We start from the raw sequence: 21,300 nt of genomic DNA on the forward strand, positions 1-21,300 counted from the left end.
TTTTTTATAATATTTTAATAGGCCTAAGTGGTGTAGGCTAGTATCTTCTGTACTCTGTAGTTCTGTATTTAGGCCTATATACAGCTGTGTGTTAGCTTAGGTCTACAGTTTACCTGAGATTATTTATACGGAGCTCCGAATATAATTCGAATTAACAATTAGTTTCTACGACGTCGGCAGGTTTTATTATTTTTTAAAATTAATTTATTATTATGTATTAATTTTAAGCAATAATGATTTTAATAAGTAATTACGAAATATAATAATTCATGATCGGGACTCCGTACAACCGAATATAACCTTAGCCTACCTGTTTATTCATTTATTATGGTATGTAACTAGCTCACCTTTTGCTGCACCATGTTTGCGTAGCACATCTTCGTGCTTTCTGTAATCAATATGAATCTGTACTAACTTTAACAGTCTCCCGCACTCCCTCTCAGTTTCTTCTCCCTACTCATTCTTAACTTTGATTTTTACTTTACATTTATGTATAAGGCTTGCAACTTCATTGAAACAATATCTGAACTCCATAACTGCTCCACTATTCTCAATCTCTACAGATTGTCGATCTCGAACAAGCAAATCACCAAACGGCATTCTGGGTTGAGCGAGCGGAGCGGAATCTTCAGAAAGCGCTCTTAAGGAAATATTACCACTCCGCTCACATGCTCTGGTAGGGATCATATCGATCAGAACACAGTTCATGCACGTAGCTCACTTCTAACGAGCTGGCGCGAGGACTAGATTAACCGCTGGGCTACATCATGTGTTATTCACCGGTGAGAAATCTTTAAAAGTACTACAATACCAGGAAGAAAGATCGGGTTGTTGATGTTTGCCTGCCATCCTTGCTCTGTCTGCATAGCGTGCGTGAACGCGCTGATGACGTATCCTGTCTGCGCGAACAGGGTGCGCAGAGGTATGCTCATACATACGTTGACAGGCAGGTAGTAAAGCATATTAAAACGCTCGGTTTTAGCGTTTTGATTGGACGAACATTTCTTGATCCTACGCCTTCCACAGAATATATAAATACAGACAAATACATTTAGACCACTTAACTTAATAATTGCTATGGGATGTGAAGAGACTTTCAACCAGCATAACAAAAAACATTTCTGAAGACAATCACCTTTAATATCTTGACTTTTTACATAAAATTTTGACCCATACAATGTATTTTTGGCTATTGCTACAAATATACCCGTGCTACTTATGACTGGTTTTGTTGTCCAGGGTCACAAATGTAAAAGTAAGCCACATTGTACACTTACAGTCATCCTTCATGCAGAACTTCTGCCAGTTGATCGTTCTCTGAGTGGCTATTTCAGCACATGCTTTAAGGTGCTCCATCTGTGTAAAAGGAAGAAAGTTCATGCTAATCCGAACTCAAAGAAGAGTAAAATTCATAGGGCGTCACACAAGCCTGTTTACTCACCAAACTGATGAGTGTGTCATACTGTAGAGCAGAGCCAGATGTTGCAGTCACGATTCCTCCTCTCAGGAAGATTCCCTGCTCCTCCAGAAGCTTCTTGATGCCCCGCACGTGGGAGTCAAGCGTGTGGAGATCTCGGAGCTGACGGTACTTCTCTTTGGAGCCACAGATGAACAGCAGGAGCTTCCTCACTTGTCGCCTCACAAACGGCGTCTGCTGGATCATCAGATACTGAAAGATGATTGAAGAAAGTTGATTCATGCTAAATTATTCACTGAAAACTCTCCAGCACAGGCCAAAAGTGAATTACGTGCATTACCTCTGACAGGAAATAGAACCAGGAGTGATCAAAGATTGGCGGTGGGATGCGCGGGTTGGCGTCTGCGATTTTCTTGATCTGGTATGGCAGTCGGAGAACCATCTCGGTGAGAAGCTGAGAGTACGCTTCAAACACATCAGCAGCATGGCCCTGAGAATCACCCATAATTTAAAGATCATGATTTTTCTTATGCAATACATATACACAAGAGCAAGATTTTTAAGACCCAACCTGTACCTTGACATACTGACGCAGGAAGAAGGGGCTCATGTCTGGGGGTGAGGAGGAAGTGTGGGGTTTTAGGAGCTGACTGGTGGCCGTTGGCTCCTCCTCGCCCTGCTGAGTCTTCCAGAACTCCAGCAGGGATTTGAGCACATGCAAGCAGTAGTCTATCGCTCCCATGCTGAGCAGAGCGGTAGCTGTTGCATTGGAGATGAGAGAAGACGACTGGCAAGTAAACAGAGATGAAACTGAATTATTTAACGGTTTTCACATTCACTGCTCTGCAAACTGAACCTAGTAGAAACATGTAAACAATAGTATTAGAAATGTAAACTTCCTGAAGCAAAACAGTGTTAATGTAAGCTTATGTCCCATACAGGAAGACACTAGGTATAAAAAAAATAAAAATTGAGGAGGAAAGTCAAATTCCAATCAAATAGTGTGGCTGCCAATCAATCATTTTAAATGCTGACCATTTTATCAAATGTAAATTATTGGCAGATTTCTTAAAAGTATACTTCAATAATACATTTCCTAAAAATATATAAGAAAATAAATGTAACCCTGGACCACAAAACCAGTCTTAAGTCGCTGGGGTATATTTGTAGCAATAGCCAAAAATACATTGTATGGGTCAAAATTATTGATTTTTCTTTTATGCCCAAAATCATTAGGATATTAAGTAAAGATCATGTTCCATGAAGATATTTTGTAAATGTCCTACTGTAACTATATTAAAATTTAATTTTTGATTAGTAATATGCATTGCTAAGAACTTAATTTGGACGACTTTAAAGGCGATTTTCTAAATTTTAGGATTTTTTTGCACCCTCAGATTCCAGGTTTTCAAATACTTGTATCCTAACAAACCATACATCAATGGAAAGCTTCAGATGATGATTGACCCTTATGACTGGTTTTGTGGTCCAGGGTCACAACTGATAGTTATATTTTATTTCTCAAATAACTAAAAACTGTTAAATGTTAAAAAAGGAAGTATAATTTTTTTTAAAGAAAGGAAGTACTGCTTTTATTCAGCAAGGATACATTAAACTAATATTAAATTATTTGCCAATGTTCTATTAACCGAAGGTTCCTATAAAAATATTACTTTCCACAAAAATATTAAGCAGCACAACCATTTTACCATTGATAATAACAATAAGAAACACATTAAACTAATATTAAATTATTTGCCAATGTTCTATTAACCGAAGGTTCCTATAAAAATTACTTTCCACAAAAATATTAAGCAGCACAACCATTTTACCATTGATAATAACAATAAGAAATGTTTCTTGAGCAGCAAATCAGCATATTACAATGATTTCTGAAGGATCGTGTGACACTGAAAACTGGAGTAATGATGCTGAAAATTCAGCTTTGCAACCACAGGAATATATTACCCTTTAAAATATATTCAAATGCGAAACTATTATTTAAAATTGTAAAATTTCACAATATTACTATTTTTACTGCGTTTTTTTAATCGAATAAATGCAGCCTTTGTGAGCATAAGAGAGAAAGAAAAATCTTATCGACTCGTCTTATCTTATCTTTTGACTGGTAGTTTGGAACGAAGTTTAATTCTCAGGATTTGTAGTTTAAAAAATTATATTTAAACCTTTAGAACAAAGCCTTTTGAGCACTGTATTACCAGACTGAAGCTGAGAGTTACCTCAGAGGAGGATTTTGAGCCAGACTTGGTGCGGGACATAAAGACACTGAGGAGCCTCATGATGACCAGGTGCACCTCGTTTATGGAGCTGCGTTCATTCTTCTTTGAAACATCCTGGAAACCAAAAATGACAATCCATATTCTGTTTCCATACAAGACAAATGCATTAAGAAAAAAGTTCTCTCTTAATGTAGTCTCACCTTCTTATGCATGCTGAGCTCGGCGATGAGCTGGGCCAGAAGGTCATCCAGTGCTCCCTTGTCTTTCTCGTCCTCTCCATCCAAATCTGTGGTCAGCATGAGGATGACCTGCATGTAGGGGATGGCCTGAACTCCACCTACAGTGTGGAGCTGGGACAGATGCTGCAAGAGACGCTCTAAGAGCATCAAACGCACCATGTGCAGCCTGGAGAAAGGAGTGAGACAGTACATAAAGGGCATTTTATTCTAGTTTATAGTAGGAGACAAGTGCTCCATCATGTAGACAGACCTGTTGCTGGTGTGGATGTCGCCCTCTGTCTCTCCTTCGCCCTCTGATCCGTCTCCTTCATGCTGGGCCGTGGTGGTGCTGATGGCTCCTGTGCTGGAGCTCACGCTGCCCGGCCCTGCAGGGTGTCCTTCAACAGTTGTGTCCCCATAAGCACTGCTGCGGCCAGACACTGAAACACACACATCATCCTGAGTTGATGAAACTTTCCAAAACAATCCACTTCAAAATAATTTACATTCAAAAACATCAGACAAACAGTAAAAATTCAGTCTTACCATTGTGTTCTCCTGCAACAGAGTCGATGGCGCTGCCGCCGCTCTCAGAGCCCACGCTGCCCCCGTGCTCGGCGGGAGAGGTGCGCAGCGTGGAGCCATCTGTGGCCGCTGTGCTCCCCTCATCATCCGAGGCTGGGGCTGAAAGCATAACCAGAGCTGTTACAGGAAAAAAACAGCAGGCTTTGCTAAGGGGGGTTTCTAAAGGTGCACACAAATATATACATAGAAAAACAGCCATATGTTTGAAAATTATTGTAATTGAAAGGAATAATGGGACATGAAGGAATGACAAGAGGAATGCTGGGTGAGCATGCAGTGAGCATGACAGAAAGTAGGGGTGGACAATCTTCCCAAAATATCGTCACAAATTTTTTTTTTAACTCAATCACGATCTGAATCACAATCTTCCCAATTTTGAGATGTACTATTGAGAATATCCAGACTGGAACAAGCCTATGGACTTATCAGTTTGCACAATTTAAAACACAGTATTGCATTAAACAATCAGCTGTCAAAATGGTCATTAAAACCTAAGTTAAACTTAAATCACTGCATAGTCTTCACTTTATGAATTAAATTGATTCTTATTAAAGCTACTAAAGTTATTCAGTCAAGAGCAGTGAATGATTTTCTCTCTTTTGTTTGACATTAATGACAGAGTCAGCAGCAGGTATTTCAGTAGACTGAATGCACAGATCTAATATACTGACGCATTTCTTTTCCAACCATTTATGTTCACTTGCGACATAACTGACTGACTTCATGTAAATACTTGAGATGGACATTGAGATATTTTTTGTGTATATTTAACCATTTAGGCATGCACCTGAAACCTCAAATATACTTTGCTTGTTCATGTTCCGCTCCATTTGAAATCAAAACAGAACGAAAAATTTGATTTGTCACACAGCTCTGGTGCTAGCTCACGCTGAAATGTTTTTCAAATGTGTCACAATGAATTTAAGACACATGATACAGACATATGGTATAAATTGGCCAGCCAGCACAGCCATCTAGAAGGCAGTCATTGCTGTAGTTTTATTATTATATTATTACAAGGGCATAAAAGACCACAATATAAAATTGTCAGATTGTCTACCCTGACTGAAAGAGTGTCTTGTGGAGAGATGGGTGCAGTTACCTGATGCAGTGGTGTCTGAAAGGGTTCCTGCGTCCAGTGATGAGGAGCTTGGGGCCTGACCAGATAGGCCCAGACTCTGTAGGCCCAAAGCACTGCTGCTGCTGCCTGCAGAGATAACATACACTCCACATTAGACAAGGAATGACCATATGCACTACCGGTCAAAAGTTTGGAACAATTACGATTTTTAAAGCTTTTTTTTTTTTTTAAGTCTCTAATGTTCAACAAGACCGCATTTATTTGCTGAATACAGTAAAACAGTAATATTGTAAAATATGATTACAAAGAACAGTTCCCATTTTAATACGTTTTAAAATGTATTTTTTCCTGTGATGGCAAAACTGTAACGACTGCAGAAAAGTTTTGCCATCACAGGAATAAATTAAGTTTTAAAATATATTATAAATATAAATATATAATATAATAATTAAATATATTATAGATATATAATAATATTTCACAATATCACTGTCTTTGGTGTGCATAACACACTTAAAAAAAAATTATAATACAAAATGTACTAATTCCAAACATTTGACCAGCAGCGTCCATTTCATGAGAGGACAGAAAAGTGTAAACAGTGACCTTGCTGGTCTTGTTGCAGACTGAGCGCTATAGCCAGCTCCACCATGGTCTCATCATCAGCGTCTGGAGGGATGTCCAGCATGGGTGGGAAGCCCTCCGCCCCTGCTAGCAGAGCTTCAAGAGGAGAGGGGTTTCCATTGTTCACATTCTCAGCCGTCTCCAGGACCATAGACTCAGACTGCAGATCAAACACAGAGAGGAGAGGGGATTACATAACAACCGCCTTCTTTACATACAGTAGCAGACCTGCCAACCTTTGAACATTTTTTTGAGTACCATCAGTGTTACCGGGGGGGTCATATAGCCTATTCCTACATTACTTGAAGCTCCTTGATGGCTAATGTCAAACTCGTAATTGCACAATGTGCAAAATGCTAGACTTCATGTTAAATATTTTTCATAGGTTAGTACTCAGAGTCTGCACTCAGTTTGTGATATTCCTGTTATACAATATTTTAGAGTAAACCGTAGGAATGCAACAATACAGTTAGCCCAAGGTTCAATAAATACCTCAGTTTTTTTAAACACAGTTTTCAGTTTGGTTCTGATGGTTTGGCACAACAGTTATTTTTAGCGATTTTAAATGCTATTAAAAAAAAAAAAACACTCCAGTACATTGTTGTACACTGTAGAAAAACATGGATTATCACGTCTACCTTAAATTTATTTTGAGAAGTATTATTTTTATAGATTGCCCATTATTTAGTGCTATGAACACATGTAATGTCTGTTTCATTCATGCTGGATACTAGAGGGTGCCCCTGCGTAGAAAGTCCACATATGCATCACCGAAGAAATAGAGCTCACGACCCCAGGAAATACCATACACGTGTTTCCTCATCTCAGCGCACGACTCACAAACGGAGCCAGTTTGGAGAAATAAAAAAAAAAAAACACGGAAACCGCTCTGATTGGTTGAACTCCTCATCTTTTTCTGTTGCTTGTTTACTGCGCGTGGACAGGTCACCGGGTTTTTGCGTAGTTTAGAGTGACAAATCGTACCAGCGTATTTTAAGGTCAAAATGCGTACCCGCTACGTAAAATGCGGTCTGCAGTAGTTTGAAAAAGACTTACTTTAAAGCAACTACCTCCATCTCAAATATTTCATTAGAGTGTTCAAAACAGATGTTTTGGAAACTTTTTGGGGGGCATTTAAAAGCATGAATTAGACTTTTTAGTGTTCTCAGTTTACTTGATGAATCCATTTGGGCAAAGTTAGTTGATTGTTGTTGTTTTCTTCCTGATTAATTGTGCACATTCTGGAATATGAAAATTTTTGAATGCACCTTGACTTGTGATGATTATTTGTTCATTACGTGGTATATAATTATATAATTATATGACCTTGCATAATTTAAAGATGATCATTATTATTGCCCAATAACTTTCCTTACATTTTTTTTTTATTATTGATTCAATACATGTTAGTTTGCTTACATACATACATATCACAGTGTAATCATTGTCATATTAACACTTCTAAGTGTCCAACAGCTGGACTCATAGTGGTTGCCAAACTCACCACCATCTCAAAGTCTCCGTGGTCCACCTCGCTTTGTTCTTGACTCTCCTGCCTGCCGCTTTCCCCTCCCGTCATGATGGAGGACTGCATCTTCTCATCAGCATCATCATCATCGTCGTCATCTTTATCTCCTAGGACATGAAAGCACAGCAACGCATTATTTTTGGGGCTGATTCATTGTGAGGTGTTTGTGTGATTCACAAGTCACAAAGCTGAAAGGCACAGCTCATACCCATGGGCGTGTTGGACCGTGGAGGAGAAGGCAAGGTCACATGCCTGCATTTGTTTCTGGGTCTCAAAACTCTAATCAGAGCCTGTTTGCAAGCAAAGCTCACAGAGATGTCCTGTAGATGAAAAAGATGTAAGAATTGCAATATTAATTGTTCTCAATGTATGGATTATGGAGAAGAACGACAATAGAACACGTACAGGGCAGAGCAGCATCTGCATGTAGATTTTAGATGCCACATTGATGTAATCCAGCTCACAGGTGCAGTAACCGTGGATGATATCAACCAGTGCATTGACTGTGGCTTCAATGTGAGTTAGACCTAAATGAAAAACGTAAAAATGTGTCAGATTCCTAAAACAATAAATCAATGAACTCCTAGTGTGTCTCAAATCAATAAATACCACTGTGTGACTATGTACCTGGCAAACAGGCGGGAGCCAAAAATGCATTTTTGGGTTTGAGAGCATGAAGCTTCCAGAAGTTAGTGACCAGCTGCATGATGAAGCTACAGCTCTCGGTATCAGCTTGTTTCAGTCCATCCTTCCCATCATCACCTACATCTGAAGAGAAAAAAAAACTGACTTTATGAAAAGGCACATAAAAGGACAACAAGATGAAAGTCTAAGAGGTTCAATGGGTGTACCAGTGTCTGACTGAGGAAGTCTGGACTCAGTGAAGTGCACAAGATTGTTGGGTCTCATGATGGCGATGGAGCGGGCTGTGATCACCAGTCTCTGGAACACATCAGGGTCCAGCTCCTTTCCTTCTTTACTGCAGCTGTTCAGACACTGTACTGCGTTGCTAAGCAGAGACTGATCCTAAACATAGATTAAGCACCAGTTAGAAAGCAGAGCTTAACGATATGGTGATTCATGTCTAACACAGGATAAAGTTCTGATCAGCAGCGATCATGTTTGTACCTTGTGGTTGTGGTAGGCTGTGCGGCTGGTGTGCAGGCTAGCCAGAAGGCCTTTGGTCTGCTGCTGTACTCCAGCAGGAGTGGGGATGGACAGGAGGAGAGTGGCCAACTCTAGAGCAGCAGCTTTATTTTTCTCCTATAGATTGTAGGTATGGAAAAATCACAAGCAAATAAAAATGTCAATCAAAACACATGAAAACCATCTGAACCCCCACACCCAGCAAAAAGCAGTGCTGTAATCTTGCATTAAAACTATTAAAAATAGTTTGTTAACTAAAATAAACATAAAATGAAAAACTGAACTAAAAAGTACTAAATTGTAATGAGAACTAGAAGTACTAAAATTACTAAAACTGAAATAAAAAAAATTAAAGAAATTAGAAAATGAAATCAAATATTTTTTTAAAACTATGTAAAAAAACAAAAAAAAGAATTTAAAATAATATAAATTATTTTTTTATTCAATGAATAATTTAAAGAAGCCAATTCAAAATATGAATAATTACTGTTATACTAAAATAACAGAGGCTTTAAAGGAGTCATATGACGTTGCTAAAAAGAACACTGTGTATTTGGTGTAACAAAATGTGTTTAACGTGGTTTAAGGTAAAAAAAAAAATAAAATAAAAAAACCCATTATTTTCCAAATACTGTGCTCCTCTCTGCCTCGCCTTTCGAAAACGCGTCAATTTTTACAAAGCTCATCGTTCTGAAAAGCTGATTGGCCAGCTATCCAGTGCGTTGTCATTGGCCGAATACCTCAAGCGTGTGACGGAAATGTTACGCCCCTTACCATATTACAGTATACATTTGGGCGATGTTATGCAAATCTTCCCACACAGTGACGTAGATTTGTGGGGGCGTGTTTGAATGAGGTGTTTTAGGAGGGCGTTGATGAGTCTTAACTTTTAGAAAGAATATCTTTTTGGGTTTGAGACTTTAATCTTTACGAAAGGAAAACATGAAATCGTGCCATATGACCCCTTTAAGTTACCACCAAACCAATATTTCAAAGGTGCCATAGAATGCATTGATACAATATTTTAAATTGTTCTCTGATATCTACATAGAAGGTATGTGGCTTAGGTAAGGGCAAAAAATCTCCAGAAATGGTTTTACATGTCCATTTACAACCCTAGGATTTGTCCCTAGAATGAAATGGCCTGTTTTTACCTTATTTGGAAGGGTCATGAATAATAATGTTGAGCTCTGCTCTGATTGGCTGTTTCACAGTGCGGATCATTTCAGTAGCTCACGCAGCATGAAGGAAACACAGGGAAAATATATATATATTTCGATACTCTCTCTCGCAGTTATATCGTTGGGTAATTATATTGTATATAAAATGCGGGCATCAGGGAGCCGCTATTAATATATTCGAATGCACGATCGCTTTTTACTTTCACTTTTGAGATTTGTGATTGCACGTGCTCTGTGTAAACTACAGCGGCAGTACTTAACACACATTTTACAAGATCAGATGCTTGTCAGTGGTGCTCAGGATCCGCAAATAATTCGCCATAATCCTCAGTCGTCTCTCCTTACTCTGTTTATGTGGTAAGTGAAATCTCATGTCCTGTAACAGGCTACCGCTAGCAAGTAGCTAACCATGTCCCTTTAGTGGCTCGCGTTATTTGTTTTCCGTGCCTTTCTGAATACAGACACCAACCCATCCCTGTATAGCCTGGAACATAACATTTATTTCCATGATCTGCCATTTTCGCTATTATCCTCGCTTGTTTCTTCACAATACCTGCAGAACTTCTGATGATTCGGCTGTGCAGGTTCGGCTGGCGGCTGGCATAGAACATGGGCAGGTATATGCAAATGTTGGGGGCGTAACTATTAGTGATCCCGACTGTAATGTCACAGTCGTTATGTTCTGATTCACCTATTTTTCAGTGGTCTTTTGCATGCACGAGATTTACATAAGTAGGAGGAAACAATGGTGTTTGAGGGTACGCTCAGGGTACGTTATTTCCATGTACAGAACTGTTATTATTCAACTATGCCAAGGTAAATACGGTTTTCCATTCCATGGCACCTTTCAATATGATTTTTTAAACCAAACTGTTACATCACAATAAAAATTTAACAGACACTGAATTATTTACAATGCATCTACATGAATACTAAAGGTATAATTTTTTATAATGTTGCACAGGCCAATATAATTGTCATCTTTGGAATTATACTGACACCTAGTTGTGTGGATGTAGATTGCTGGAAAGTTTTCAGTTACTGATGCCACATTAAAAAAAAGCTACTTAGAGTCAACCATGACTAATTTGTCCAATAACAGCGAGGTTATGGAGATAAAGGGAGTAGTATATCAGCTGGCCATGTGATCTCAGCATGGAAAAACAGATTTTATGAAGTAAATGAAATGGATTCTTTATCTTATGTGAGCGTACATCATTTTAAACATGTATTCTAACTTTGGATCACCTGGTACTGGTACTAAATCCCTAATCACAAAGAGAACAAGATTTCCTCACCTTTTCATTGGGGGAACCCACAGCAAAGCAGCTCTCTAGAGCTTCCAGCGAGCTGACCACCAACCTAGAGATCAGACAACAGTTAGATAGGGAAAACGATGCATAATATTAAAATGATAGCAGTCCACACCAACATAATCCAATTCTACATAACTCTCAAAGCATTGCCATATTCAAACCATAACACACTATCAAATGTTAAAAGCATTAAAGTAAAACACCTATTACTAATTCTAAATATTACTAATGTCTTTATAAATGCTGTAATTGTCCTGCATGATCTACACCAGAGCAAGCTCAGTCTGACTGCTGTCTCTCTCACACACACACACACACACACACACACACACACACGTACACACGAGCAAACCACCATGCACACAAGCAGAGAAAGGGCGGTTACTAACCGGTCCAAGGCTGATAAGGACTCAGTTTCACAACTTTTTTACATTTTTTTTAGGGAGCAAAGAAAAAGAAAAATGTGTGAGGATCACAGAAAAGAAATGCGTAAAAATGATTTGTATGTCAAACACAGGAAACGTAAGCATGCAAGCACGAGGTCATTATGATGGCAGCCATGCACTGGACACGCCACGCACACCCCCTCCCCTACTCCCTTCTCTCTCCCCTGCTCTTCATTTCAGTTACGTCAATTGACATCAATTACGGGCACTCTTGAGACAATAATACAGATTAAATGCAGTGAATTAAGTGAAATGAAGACAGAGATAGAAGACATATTCTCTACAGGACATCATATTAATAGGTTGAAATCAGAGCACCCAGACTTAGGAGAAAAGTATACCTCTCCAGTACAGTGCCGCTTGTAGTGATGGGGCTGGTGATGTCACTGTCTCCGGTGCCATTACTCTGGTTTAGGTTGGGGCTGCACACGTTGTTGACTGCAGCTGAGGGGAAGTCCTCTGGGGGCTCATCTGGCCAGCCAAACTGCTCTTTGGTTTTGCCATAAATCTTAATGGAGTCCAGCATGGTGACACCTGCTGGGTCGACTGAAGCACCAACTGAAACAAAAAACATCAGAATTATTCATTATAATCACCACTAATGTTAAAAGCTTAAATGCATGGAATTCAATTTTAAAAACAAAAGTTATGATTAAAAATTGCAATCGATCATTTATATAAATTACATATATAAATATATTAAAAGTGTTTTTTTTTATTATTATTATTGCACACACTTATAATTTTATTTACTTAATTTTATTTCACAATATAATATTCAGATTTTTTTTTTTAAGTCATGTAATTTAATTTTTTTATCTAATCTAATTTAATCTGATAATGTAATTATTTTTCTTTTCTTTTTGTTTTGTCTGTTGGGCTCTTACTGAAAATGGAGAGCTTCTTGTCTGCCTGAAGGGCTTCCTCGCGAGTGAAAGGGAAGTCAAACCAGCGGGAACGTGTCAGGTTGAGCTGCATGGTGCGCCCAAAGATTTCAATGTAAGAGGGAGCTCGCTCAATGGCCTGAGTGCCCACCTGCACCCTCATTCCTGTCATCACCATTGAGTTGTTATTGTTCACTACTTCCACTGTGAAACCTCCAGGCTGTTGACAGGAACCAACATAAATGACTCAAAGTGAGAATGTCTTAGCGACCTATTAATGATAATTTCTAAATGATACTGTAGCTGGAATCCCATTTGTTACCTTGGTGTTAGCCACATACATCCCTGTAGAATTTAGACGGTGTTTGATCTGTTGGCCGTTGTAAACCTGCAGCAAGTCATTGCCTCCAAACTCCACCTCTGTCAGCTGCTGATTGTGCTCGAAGAAGTCCACAGGGAAAGTAACTTGGCTGGATGTGCGTGTGGCTGATGAGGAAAAACACAAAATGCAACATAAATCTCTCTAAACAACACTAAACAATGTCATTAGTCAGAGCAAATGTGGCGTGACTCACTGGCCGTGGCTGTCTTGCGTTTGCGGACGGGTTTCATGATGCTGATCACACTGCTAGGCTGAAGGGAGGGCTGGAGCCAATAGGACGTGTTCTCCACGTTGGCCATGTATATACGGAGACTGCCATCTTCACACAGCAGTATCATGGTGGTGCGCTGCTGCTCGTTGCTTGCTGTGTGACGGATTGCAACCATGTCCTGAATCTTAGGGGAAGAGAGAGAATTGTTTATTTGTGTTTGCACCCTATTAGGATTTATTGTACACAATTTTGCCCATTCCAGCCTCTGGTACCCTGGTATTGGTACTAAATTTGGTTGGGTGATTTTAATGCCAAGCAGGCTTCTTTGGGTATTTTCATGTTGTGTAATTCAGGGTTTATGTAGACATTTCTTTGAAAGTGTTTGCTGAGTAACAATTTCCTAAGAGAACTTTAGCCATGTTTAATAGATATTGGACTCTGGTATGAGGAGCACAGCAGTGGATATTCATCAACTTGTGTGTGATACTGGAATGTTCTATTCGGTATGTCCTATTTGGGACTCGGGTGACTATGGAAATTTTAATATAGACTGATAATAATAATTCAGTGTCAACATGCATTTAATCAATTTCTGGCATTCAATAATCATCAAAATGCACCAGTAATGCAAACTAATCTAAACACTAATCTTTTTAATTGTTATTAAATATTTATTATTTGTACTTTTAAAACAGACAATAATTTTAATATAGATAGATAATAAAAATTCAGTGTCAATATGCTTTTAATCTCAATTTCTGGCAATCAATAATCATCAAAATGCACCAGTAATGCAAACTAATCTCTACACAAATCTTTTTTTAATTATTATTAAATATTTATTATTTGTACTTTAATGCATCATTTTATAATATTTCCAAGGCTGTGATATTATATTTAAAGTTAAATGCACAGTTTTCTGTGATTAATCACATTTAACATTATTAATAGCAATTAATTAGTGTGAGCATATGCCAGTCACAGGAAGTGAGCAAAAACATTAGTGCAGCCTCAGAAGTGGTGGGCAGGTGGGAACAAAAATACAAAACAACAGATGTAACATTAAATGATTCACACTTATCACAGAAATCAATCAGGTTTTTTTTTTTTTTTATACAATAAAATATTCAAAGTTTCACAATATATATTCTATACTAGGAAATACCTTAGCTTTTGCAGGCAGGGTTTTGATCTCCTGGATGAGGAACGTGTCTGGTTTTACCATGATGACCAGCGGGATTCCTGTGGTCTGCTGGACACAGCACACCAAGCCTGGGTGGTTCATGACTTCTGACCACTGACAGAGAGCTGGAGACGTCTTACTACCTCCATTAGATCTGCATGTGCAAGAGAACAAACAATACTAAACACTTGAGAGAAAGAGTGCTACAATCTAATTTTAAGATTGAACTGTTCTGTACAAATTTAGAAGGGGAATCCTACCCTTTGACATTGATGGTAAATAGTCTCCGTGTTTCCATGTTGCTGCAGCTCACTGTGGCAGCGAATGACTTGCCCTGACTGTAGCTGAAGAAGAGCATCTGCAGGACGTGGGAGTAATACACAGAGACTCCGCCTCCAGCCACCTGGCCATTAATGTCCTGCGAAGCAAACACACAACAAACTCAGCATGCGGTCACACTCAACGCATTCTGAATCCACTTGGTTAACTTATTGCAGTCTATCTGACTATATAGGAAAATGTAACATTGTAAAACCTTCAGATCCTCGTGGCTGATCTCCAAAACATTGGTGACGTAGAAAGGGCCGTGCTGGGCACTGCTGGACTCATCCATCACCTGAGTGTACATGTAGCCCGCTGAGGACATGATCACGATGATGTTTTTGCCCTCCTCGTTGAACAGGAATGTGGCATCTCTGATCTTTGAACTTGGTAGCAGGAAGTAGTACATGGGGCTCAGGGCATCCACAGATAAGTCATAAATCTGCAAAAAATTGTGATTTAAGGGACATTACTTTTGATAGAAGTTAGAACTGATGACACGTGACTATATAGGCAAATTTTTGCCACTTTTGAGGATAAAGATTTGTTTTTTTGGCATTTTGCCTTTATTAAGATAGGGTAGTGTAGACTACACAGGAAGTGAAGTGGGAGAGAGAGAAGGGGGTAGGATCGGGAAAGGTCCTCAAGCCGGGATTCGAACTCAGGACGCCCGCAACGCTACAGGTGCAGCGCACTGCCAACAGAAAACTTAATTTAAATTGTAATAGTATTTAACAATGATAATGTTCTTACTATTTTTTCGACCAAATAAATGCAGCTTTGCTGAACAAGAAAGACTTCTTTAAAAAAAATATATATATATATTACTAAGCCCAAACATATTTGTAATTTTTTGAATATATATTGTTTATTTTCCAAACTATTAAAAAAAAAAAAAAAGACTAAATGTTTACAAGAAAACATGCATTATAAATCGTTCACACATTTTGAAACTGACAAACGAATTGGTCGTTAAAATGCATGAGAACAGATGATTATTGGCCAAATTTTGGCCAGGCCAATATATATATATATAAGCATTTCCATAACAAGTACAATTACTCACCTTGACAAAATCAGCAGTGATGATAGCCAATTCAGTCTGTGATCCAGGAAGCCATATGGCCTTGATGATGAAGTTTCCAGTGGCAAGTTGAGGATGCAGGACTAAGTGATCTGAGACGGAGCCTGTGCTGCTGAATGTCAGAACGTGGCAGTCCTGTAGATGTGAAACAGAGAAACAAGACAAAAGTCAGTGGAAACAAACCTGTGAAATAATTCCTAAATCTCCCAGTGAAATTATTCAGCGGAAACTCTGAAATAATTCCTTCATAGTTTTGTCAGCGGTTGTACCTTGAGTCCACACACTGCCAGATAGTCCTCATTACAGGGGTTTCCTGTGAGACTAAGCACTGTGAAGGGGACTGGAGCGGAAGCCAGGCGAGTCAGAGTCAGTTTCCTCTTACTGGAGTCAGCCTGCTTCAACAGCGCAGACAACTGCAGAACTGTGATCTGCAAAAAATATAGCCAGCCTCCATGTAGTCACAATTAAACACAAAGTAGCTAAGACACAAACTCGTGTCCGGGATTTCTGGATTACCTTGCCCTTCTCATGGCTGACAGCAAGGTGTTGTCTGCGTCCGTGAGGGGACGACAGCACACACATGGCCACCCGACGCAGCACATGGGCACTGATGAGCTGACGGATGGTCTGTCCTTGATCTCCACTGTAGTTCATCCTGACATTCTCAAAAGCGCCCTCTTGTGAGCCCAGTGTGGGAACCTGGAGGATAAAAACAAGTTTAAAGTCAAGTATCGATGTGTGTGTTAGAATTAGTCTTCAGGTGTTTGGTTCATACCATGAGCTGATCTGTCATCTCAACCGTCTTGTCTTGAGTGTGTAATTCATTGAGAGCGTGCTGAGCCCGGCTGCTGCTGCCCACCGCCGATGCCTGCTGGAAATTGGTCTGAATGGCGTCCATTAGGAAAATGAGCAACTCCAGCACCAGGGCTGCTGTGGAGGAGCTCGCCTGCGAAAAATAATGATTGCAGTGAGTCAGATGCACTTCTAATATCAAAAGAGAGTGAAGAGCAAAGAAATTCTCATACCACTTGGATAAGCAGATCCTCTCTGCAGCCCTCGATGTTTTTACACACGCTGCTCTTCTTAGGTTTGTCTTGATCACTGCTCTTGCCATCACAGATGGTGACTTTTCCCTTGTCCGCGGGTGAGGAGCTCTGGTGACGGATGACGCTCTCCGGCATGCGCAGCTCGCTCTGGAACGCCGAGGACTCCTTCATGGTGGAGCTCATTCCACTGCTGGGACTTCTTTTCACTAGAGCCTGTAAAACAAGGATACAGACCCAAGATCAGGGATGTGGGATACATTTCATTACTCCGACTTAATTACAAAGGATGTTTATGCCAGGAGGGGGAACCACAGGGAAGAGGGGATCAAATTTGATTGTTACATGCTTTGTGTTTCCATCAAGGAGACATGCATGAGTGGATATGGCTTAAATGTTGAAATGATCAACTGAAAATCTTTAATTATAAAATCAAGCGAAAATCTTAAGGAAATACTACAACTATATTGAAGATTAAAGGAAGAGTTCACCCAAACATTAAAATAGTTACATTATTTACTCAGCCTCATGCTGTTCCATACTTTTTCACATAAAAATATGAAGTATTTAATTCCGTCTACTTTTTATAGAAGTGGTTTTATTTTTTTTTATTAATTTTGGGTTTGCAATTTTACCAATCTAAATACAATTTGAAACCCAGATGGGCAATTTCACAATTTTCTGGAAATAAACATTGAATAAAACTTACATAATTTATAAATACATAAACAGACTAGCATTATAAAATCAAGCGAAAATCTTAAGGAAATACTACAACTATATTGAAGATTAAAGGAAGAGTTCACCCAAACATTAAAATAGTTACATTATTTACTCAGCCTCATGCTGTTCCATACTTTTTCACATAAAAATATGAAGTATTTAATTCCGTCTACTTTTTATAGAAGTGGTTTTATTTTTTTTATTAATTTTGGGTTTGCAATTTTACCAATCTAAATACAATTTGAAACCCAGATGGGCAATTTCACAATTTTCTGGAAATAAACATTGAATAAAACTTACATAATTTATAAATACATAAACAGACTAGCATTCAAAAGTTTAGAGTCAGTTAGGGCTGGGTGATTTTTCCGATTTGATCGATTAATTCGAATTTAAATTTTGCCACGATTTAATTTTTAGAAATCGAGGAATCGCGATTTGGAATAGAAATATTACCCAGTGTTAGAATTAGACACTTTGACAATATGCCAATGATAACAGTAAAGAGAAAAGAACGATCCAACCGCATGTCGGCGCACGTGATTAACCGCTCATAGCGCTAAGCGCCATTCATACAGAATGCACTTTTGTGCTGACAAAGATGCGACGCGGGCAGTGGAATAGGAAAAACATGCAAGATGGGAGTGAACTTCTTTTAACTTGAGCGCCGCGTTTTTAGAATGCAGTTTTATGCAAGAGACGCGAGCGCAACAGTCAAACACGTCCATGTTACCATAGAAAAAAACTGGAAAAGCAGCGCAAGCAAATAAAAAAACCTGTAACTACTACTGTATGTCATATATTTTATGTTTGTATCATGGTGACAAGCTGAAAGCTGCTGTTATTTTTACAGAACATTTATAGTTAATAATAGTCTACTGGCGTTATACCGGTTCCCACCTGGTGTTATACATTCAGTCAATTCAATTTTAAAGCCTTTTCCTCGTAGGCTATTATTTCTTAACATATAATATGTACAAGTTTGTCCAAGACGTAGTTGTAGTTCATGCATTTTTTCTGCAAAGATATTTAACTAATGATTTATTTAACATTTACATCTTGTTGACAACTTAATGTGTGGTGCACATGGAATACAATTTTCTTGAGTCATAAAATCTTGAATCCTGTTGTAGTTACATTTTCAAGTTGACTAGTTAAAAATCGAGAATCGGTCAAATGTTCTGAAGGATTTCAGGAGGATTATGTGACATTGAAGACTGTAGTAATGGCTGCTGAACATATATTAAAATACTAAAATATATTAACATAGAAAAGCATTTTTTTAAATGTAATAATATTTCACAAATGTTAGTTTTCACTGTATTTTTGATCAAACAGATGCATCTTTTCTGAACATAACAGATGTCTTTAAAAAGCATTAAAAATATCAGACTCAAACCTTTAAACATTAGTATATTTATTTGATAAGCTATCAAAAAAGGTTGCAAATTAGTCGAAGTTAAACTTACTTAAGCCTATGCTACTTTTGGATCAAATGTTTGTTTGTAGTTTTTGGAAAAAAGGGGGAGGTAACAGGGATGAACTATTTACTTTTCTTCCATCCATGCAATACAAAAGGACTGTAATGTGTTGAGTAAAATTTTAAGGAATGCTATATTTGTTGTTGTTGTAATAATCTAAAATCATGCAATAACAGAGTTGCACACAAGAAGTTGTAGACTTAAATATTGCATTCTTGATCAGTAAATGAACCATATTAATTCAATAGAATCTGAAATTATGACGTTATTTAACTTCTTTTTAATCGTTACAGCTTGTGTGATATAATGCTAGTCTTCATTCAGTAGTTCTTTGCACTACTTGTTTTTTTTTGTCTTTTATGAAGTTTAACAGCCATTATTACTTTGGAAACAGCTGCAAAACAACTCTTCCTGTGGGTTTGAAACAACACAAGTAAATGTTAATTTTTTGGGGGTGAACTATTCCTTTAACAACAATGAAATGGACTGAATTAATCTGAAGTAATAAACTTGCTTAATTATCAAAAAACCAAAAGATGAAATGTTGCAAACCCTGATGAATTGAGGGAGGTCTGAAATGAGCTAATGGTAGTCAAAGATAAATGATTTGCAAGCCAAAGTTACCGCAGTTGCTCTTTTCCCATGATGACCTGAAGTATTCGGTCTCACCTGGCAGCTGCCATCCTCCTTGGCACCGCAGTCACAGAAGAAAGAGCCGTATTTGGCATAGGAGATCTCATGGTCTTTGTGACAGACCTTGGCACACACTGTGCACACACCTACCCCATCCACCATCTTACAGGTGTGACAGTGATACCTGTATGGGGAAGAGCAGGAGATTAAAGACCCACAGCACAGCTTCTGAACGCTTCTGTTGCATAGCAAAGGAATGCCGTGTCGATCCATTACCAGTGCTGGTTCATGAACTCCTTTTGTGTGATGGTGAAGGTGCATAGCTTATTGCAGAGTGAATCCTCATCCTAAAACACAAGAAACTCAGATATGATTGGAAAAATTGAAGCAATATTTAAATCTAAGGCACAGGGAGCAGACTGTCTCCTGACCGAATCTTCGGCCTGCGAGTCTTCCTCCTCTACAGCCAGCTCCTCCACCCAGTCAGAGTCAACTTCAATCGCCTTCTCCTCTCCCTCCATCAGAAGCTGGGATGAGCCCTGGCCACCGCTCTGCCTCAAAGCGTTCATCACATCTGCCAGGTAGGAAATGATGTGGCAGGCACACTCCAGCATGCTGGCATGCTGCACACAAGAGTGTTCACTTATGGTCCGACACAAATATGTGCAAATGGTTACCATCAAAATGGACTTAACACCTACCTTGCCTTGTGACACATTGGCTGTAACTTTTTCCACAACATTCTTTTGATACAAGTATTTTTTACTGAAAGAAAAAGATGAAAAGGTCAGGTTTAGATTAAATTGGAGGTAAAAGACCCCATAAAATCAAGGTAGAGATTTTGTGGCTTCAGTCTATGTGTGGTAGTTTTTAGGTCAAAACTTTTATATTCTTTGCCTTTTATTCTCTTCTAGGAAAAAATAGAAAGCACTCCCTTCTAAGGAACACGCACTTCAAAAGCGTGTTTGCTAAAATGCTGACATTTAAATGCAAGTATATTTGTTAAATCTAAATGGTATCTTATACTGAAACACACCTTATACTTATTTGCTATTATTATTTAAATGTAAAGTAAAATATTTTATATACTAATATTTTTTATAATATTAATATAACAATTTTAAATTAATATAATACTATTTTAAAATATTAATTATTCTGTTTTATATATAATTTGTTTTCAGAATTTTTAACATTTAAAATATATAATTTCTAAATAATAGTTGTTATTATTATTATTATATTTGTTTAAATATATTTTATATTATTTTTTAAACATATATTCTTTAAAATGTATCATATTATTGTTATTATACAATAATTGTAATTATTAAACATGTATTTGTAACTATTTTATTATAACCTATTATATATGCCTTACGTATTATTATTATTATATATTTATGTATATGTATTTTTAATGTATAATTTATGTACAAAATGTTTATTTTAAAATACATAATTTTGAAATATACATTTATTATTAGCAGTATTAAGCATTCATTCACTATTAATTTAAATATGTATCTATTAAAACATATATATATATATATATATATATATATATATATAT

General features: G+C 38.0%; 1 protein-coding gene across 1 annotated transcript in view; it reads right to left on the reverse strand.

The window, feature by feature from the left end:
• LOC107591136 (E3 ubiquitin-protein ligase UBR4-like) overlaps nucleotides 1–21,300 on the reverse strand; it is a 69,845-nt gene that overhangs the window by 18,067 nt on the left and 30,478 nt on the right. The window contains exons 44-76 of the mRNA XM_016280177.1: nucleotides 20,429–20,522; nucleotides 20,159–20,350; nucleotides 20,004–20,074; nucleotides 19,764–19,911; nucleotides 16,873–17,106; nucleotides 16,623–16,793; nucleotides 16,364–16,546; nucleotides 16,117–16,275; nucleotides 15,830–15,982; nucleotides 14,978–15,205; nucleotides 14,703–14,860; nucleotides 14,425–14,596; nucleotides 13,242–13,443; nucleotides 12,989–13,152; nucleotides 12,670–12,886; nucleotides 12,124–12,340; nucleotides 11,319–11,382; nucleotides 8,822–8,956; nucleotides 8,545–8,719; nucleotides 8,321–8,461; nucleotides 8,099–8,220; nucleotides 7,902–8,013; nucleotides 7,670–7,800; nucleotides 6,148–6,325; nucleotides 5,563–5,667; nucleotides 4,422–4,559; nucleotides 4,147–4,315; nucleotides 3,858–4,062; nucleotides 3,658–3,771; nucleotides 1,995–2,204; nucleotides 1,758–1,907; nucleotides 1,442–1,669; nucleotides 1,278–1,356 (exon numbers count right to left, since the gene is read on the reverse strand). Of these exons, the coding sequence (XP_016135663.1) occupies nucleotides 1,278–1,356; nucleotides 1,442–1,669; nucleotides 1,758–1,907; nucleotides 1,995–2,204; nucleotides 3,658–3,771; nucleotides 3,858–4,062; nucleotides 4,147–4,315; nucleotides 4,422–4,559; nucleotides 5,563–5,667; nucleotides 6,148–6,325; nucleotides 7,670–7,800; nucleotides 7,902–8,013; nucleotides 8,099–8,220; nucleotides 8,321–8,461; nucleotides 8,545–8,719; nucleotides 8,822–8,956; nucleotides 11,319–11,382; nucleotides 12,124–12,340; nucleotides 12,670–12,886; nucleotides 12,989–13,152; nucleotides 13,242–13,443; nucleotides 14,425–14,596; nucleotides 14,703–14,860; nucleotides 14,978–15,205; nucleotides 15,830–15,982; nucleotides 16,117–16,275; nucleotides 16,364–16,546; nucleotides 16,623–16,793; nucleotides 16,873–17,106; nucleotides 19,764–19,911; nucleotides 20,004–20,074; nucleotides 20,159–20,350; nucleotides 20,429–20,522 (5,219 nt within the window). The remainder of the gene's footprint in view (nucleotides 1–1,277; nucleotides 1,357–1,441; nucleotides 1,670–1,757; nucleotides 1,908–1,994; nucleotides 2,205–3,657; nucleotides 3,772–3,857; nucleotides 4,063–4,146; nucleotides 4,316–4,421; nucleotides 4,560–5,562; nucleotides 5,668–6,147; nucleotides 6,326–7,669; nucleotides 7,801–7,901; nucleotides 8,014–8,098; nucleotides 8,221–8,320; nucleotides 8,462–8,544; nucleotides 8,720–8,821; nucleotides 8,957–11,318; nucleotides 11,383–12,123; nucleotides 12,341–12,669; nucleotides 12,887–12,988; nucleotides 13,153–13,241; nucleotides 13,444–14,424; nucleotides 14,597–14,702; nucleotides 14,861–14,977; nucleotides 15,206–15,829; nucleotides 15,983–16,116; nucleotides 16,276–16,363; nucleotides 16,547–16,622; nucleotides 16,794–16,872; nucleotides 17,107–19,763; nucleotides 19,912–20,003; nucleotides 20,075–20,158; nucleotides 20,351–20,428; nucleotides 20,523–21,300) is intronic.

The sequence above is a fragment of the Sinocyclocheilus grahami genome, unplaced genomic scaffold (genome assembly GCF_001515645.1).
Source record: "Sinocyclocheilus grahami isolate Dianchi unplaced genomic scaffold, SAMN03320097.WGS_v1.1 scaffold137.1, whole genome shotgun sequence".
NCBI lineage: Eukaryota > Metazoa > Chordata > Actinopteri > Cypriniformes > Cyprinidae > Sinocyclocheilus > Sinocyclocheilus grahami.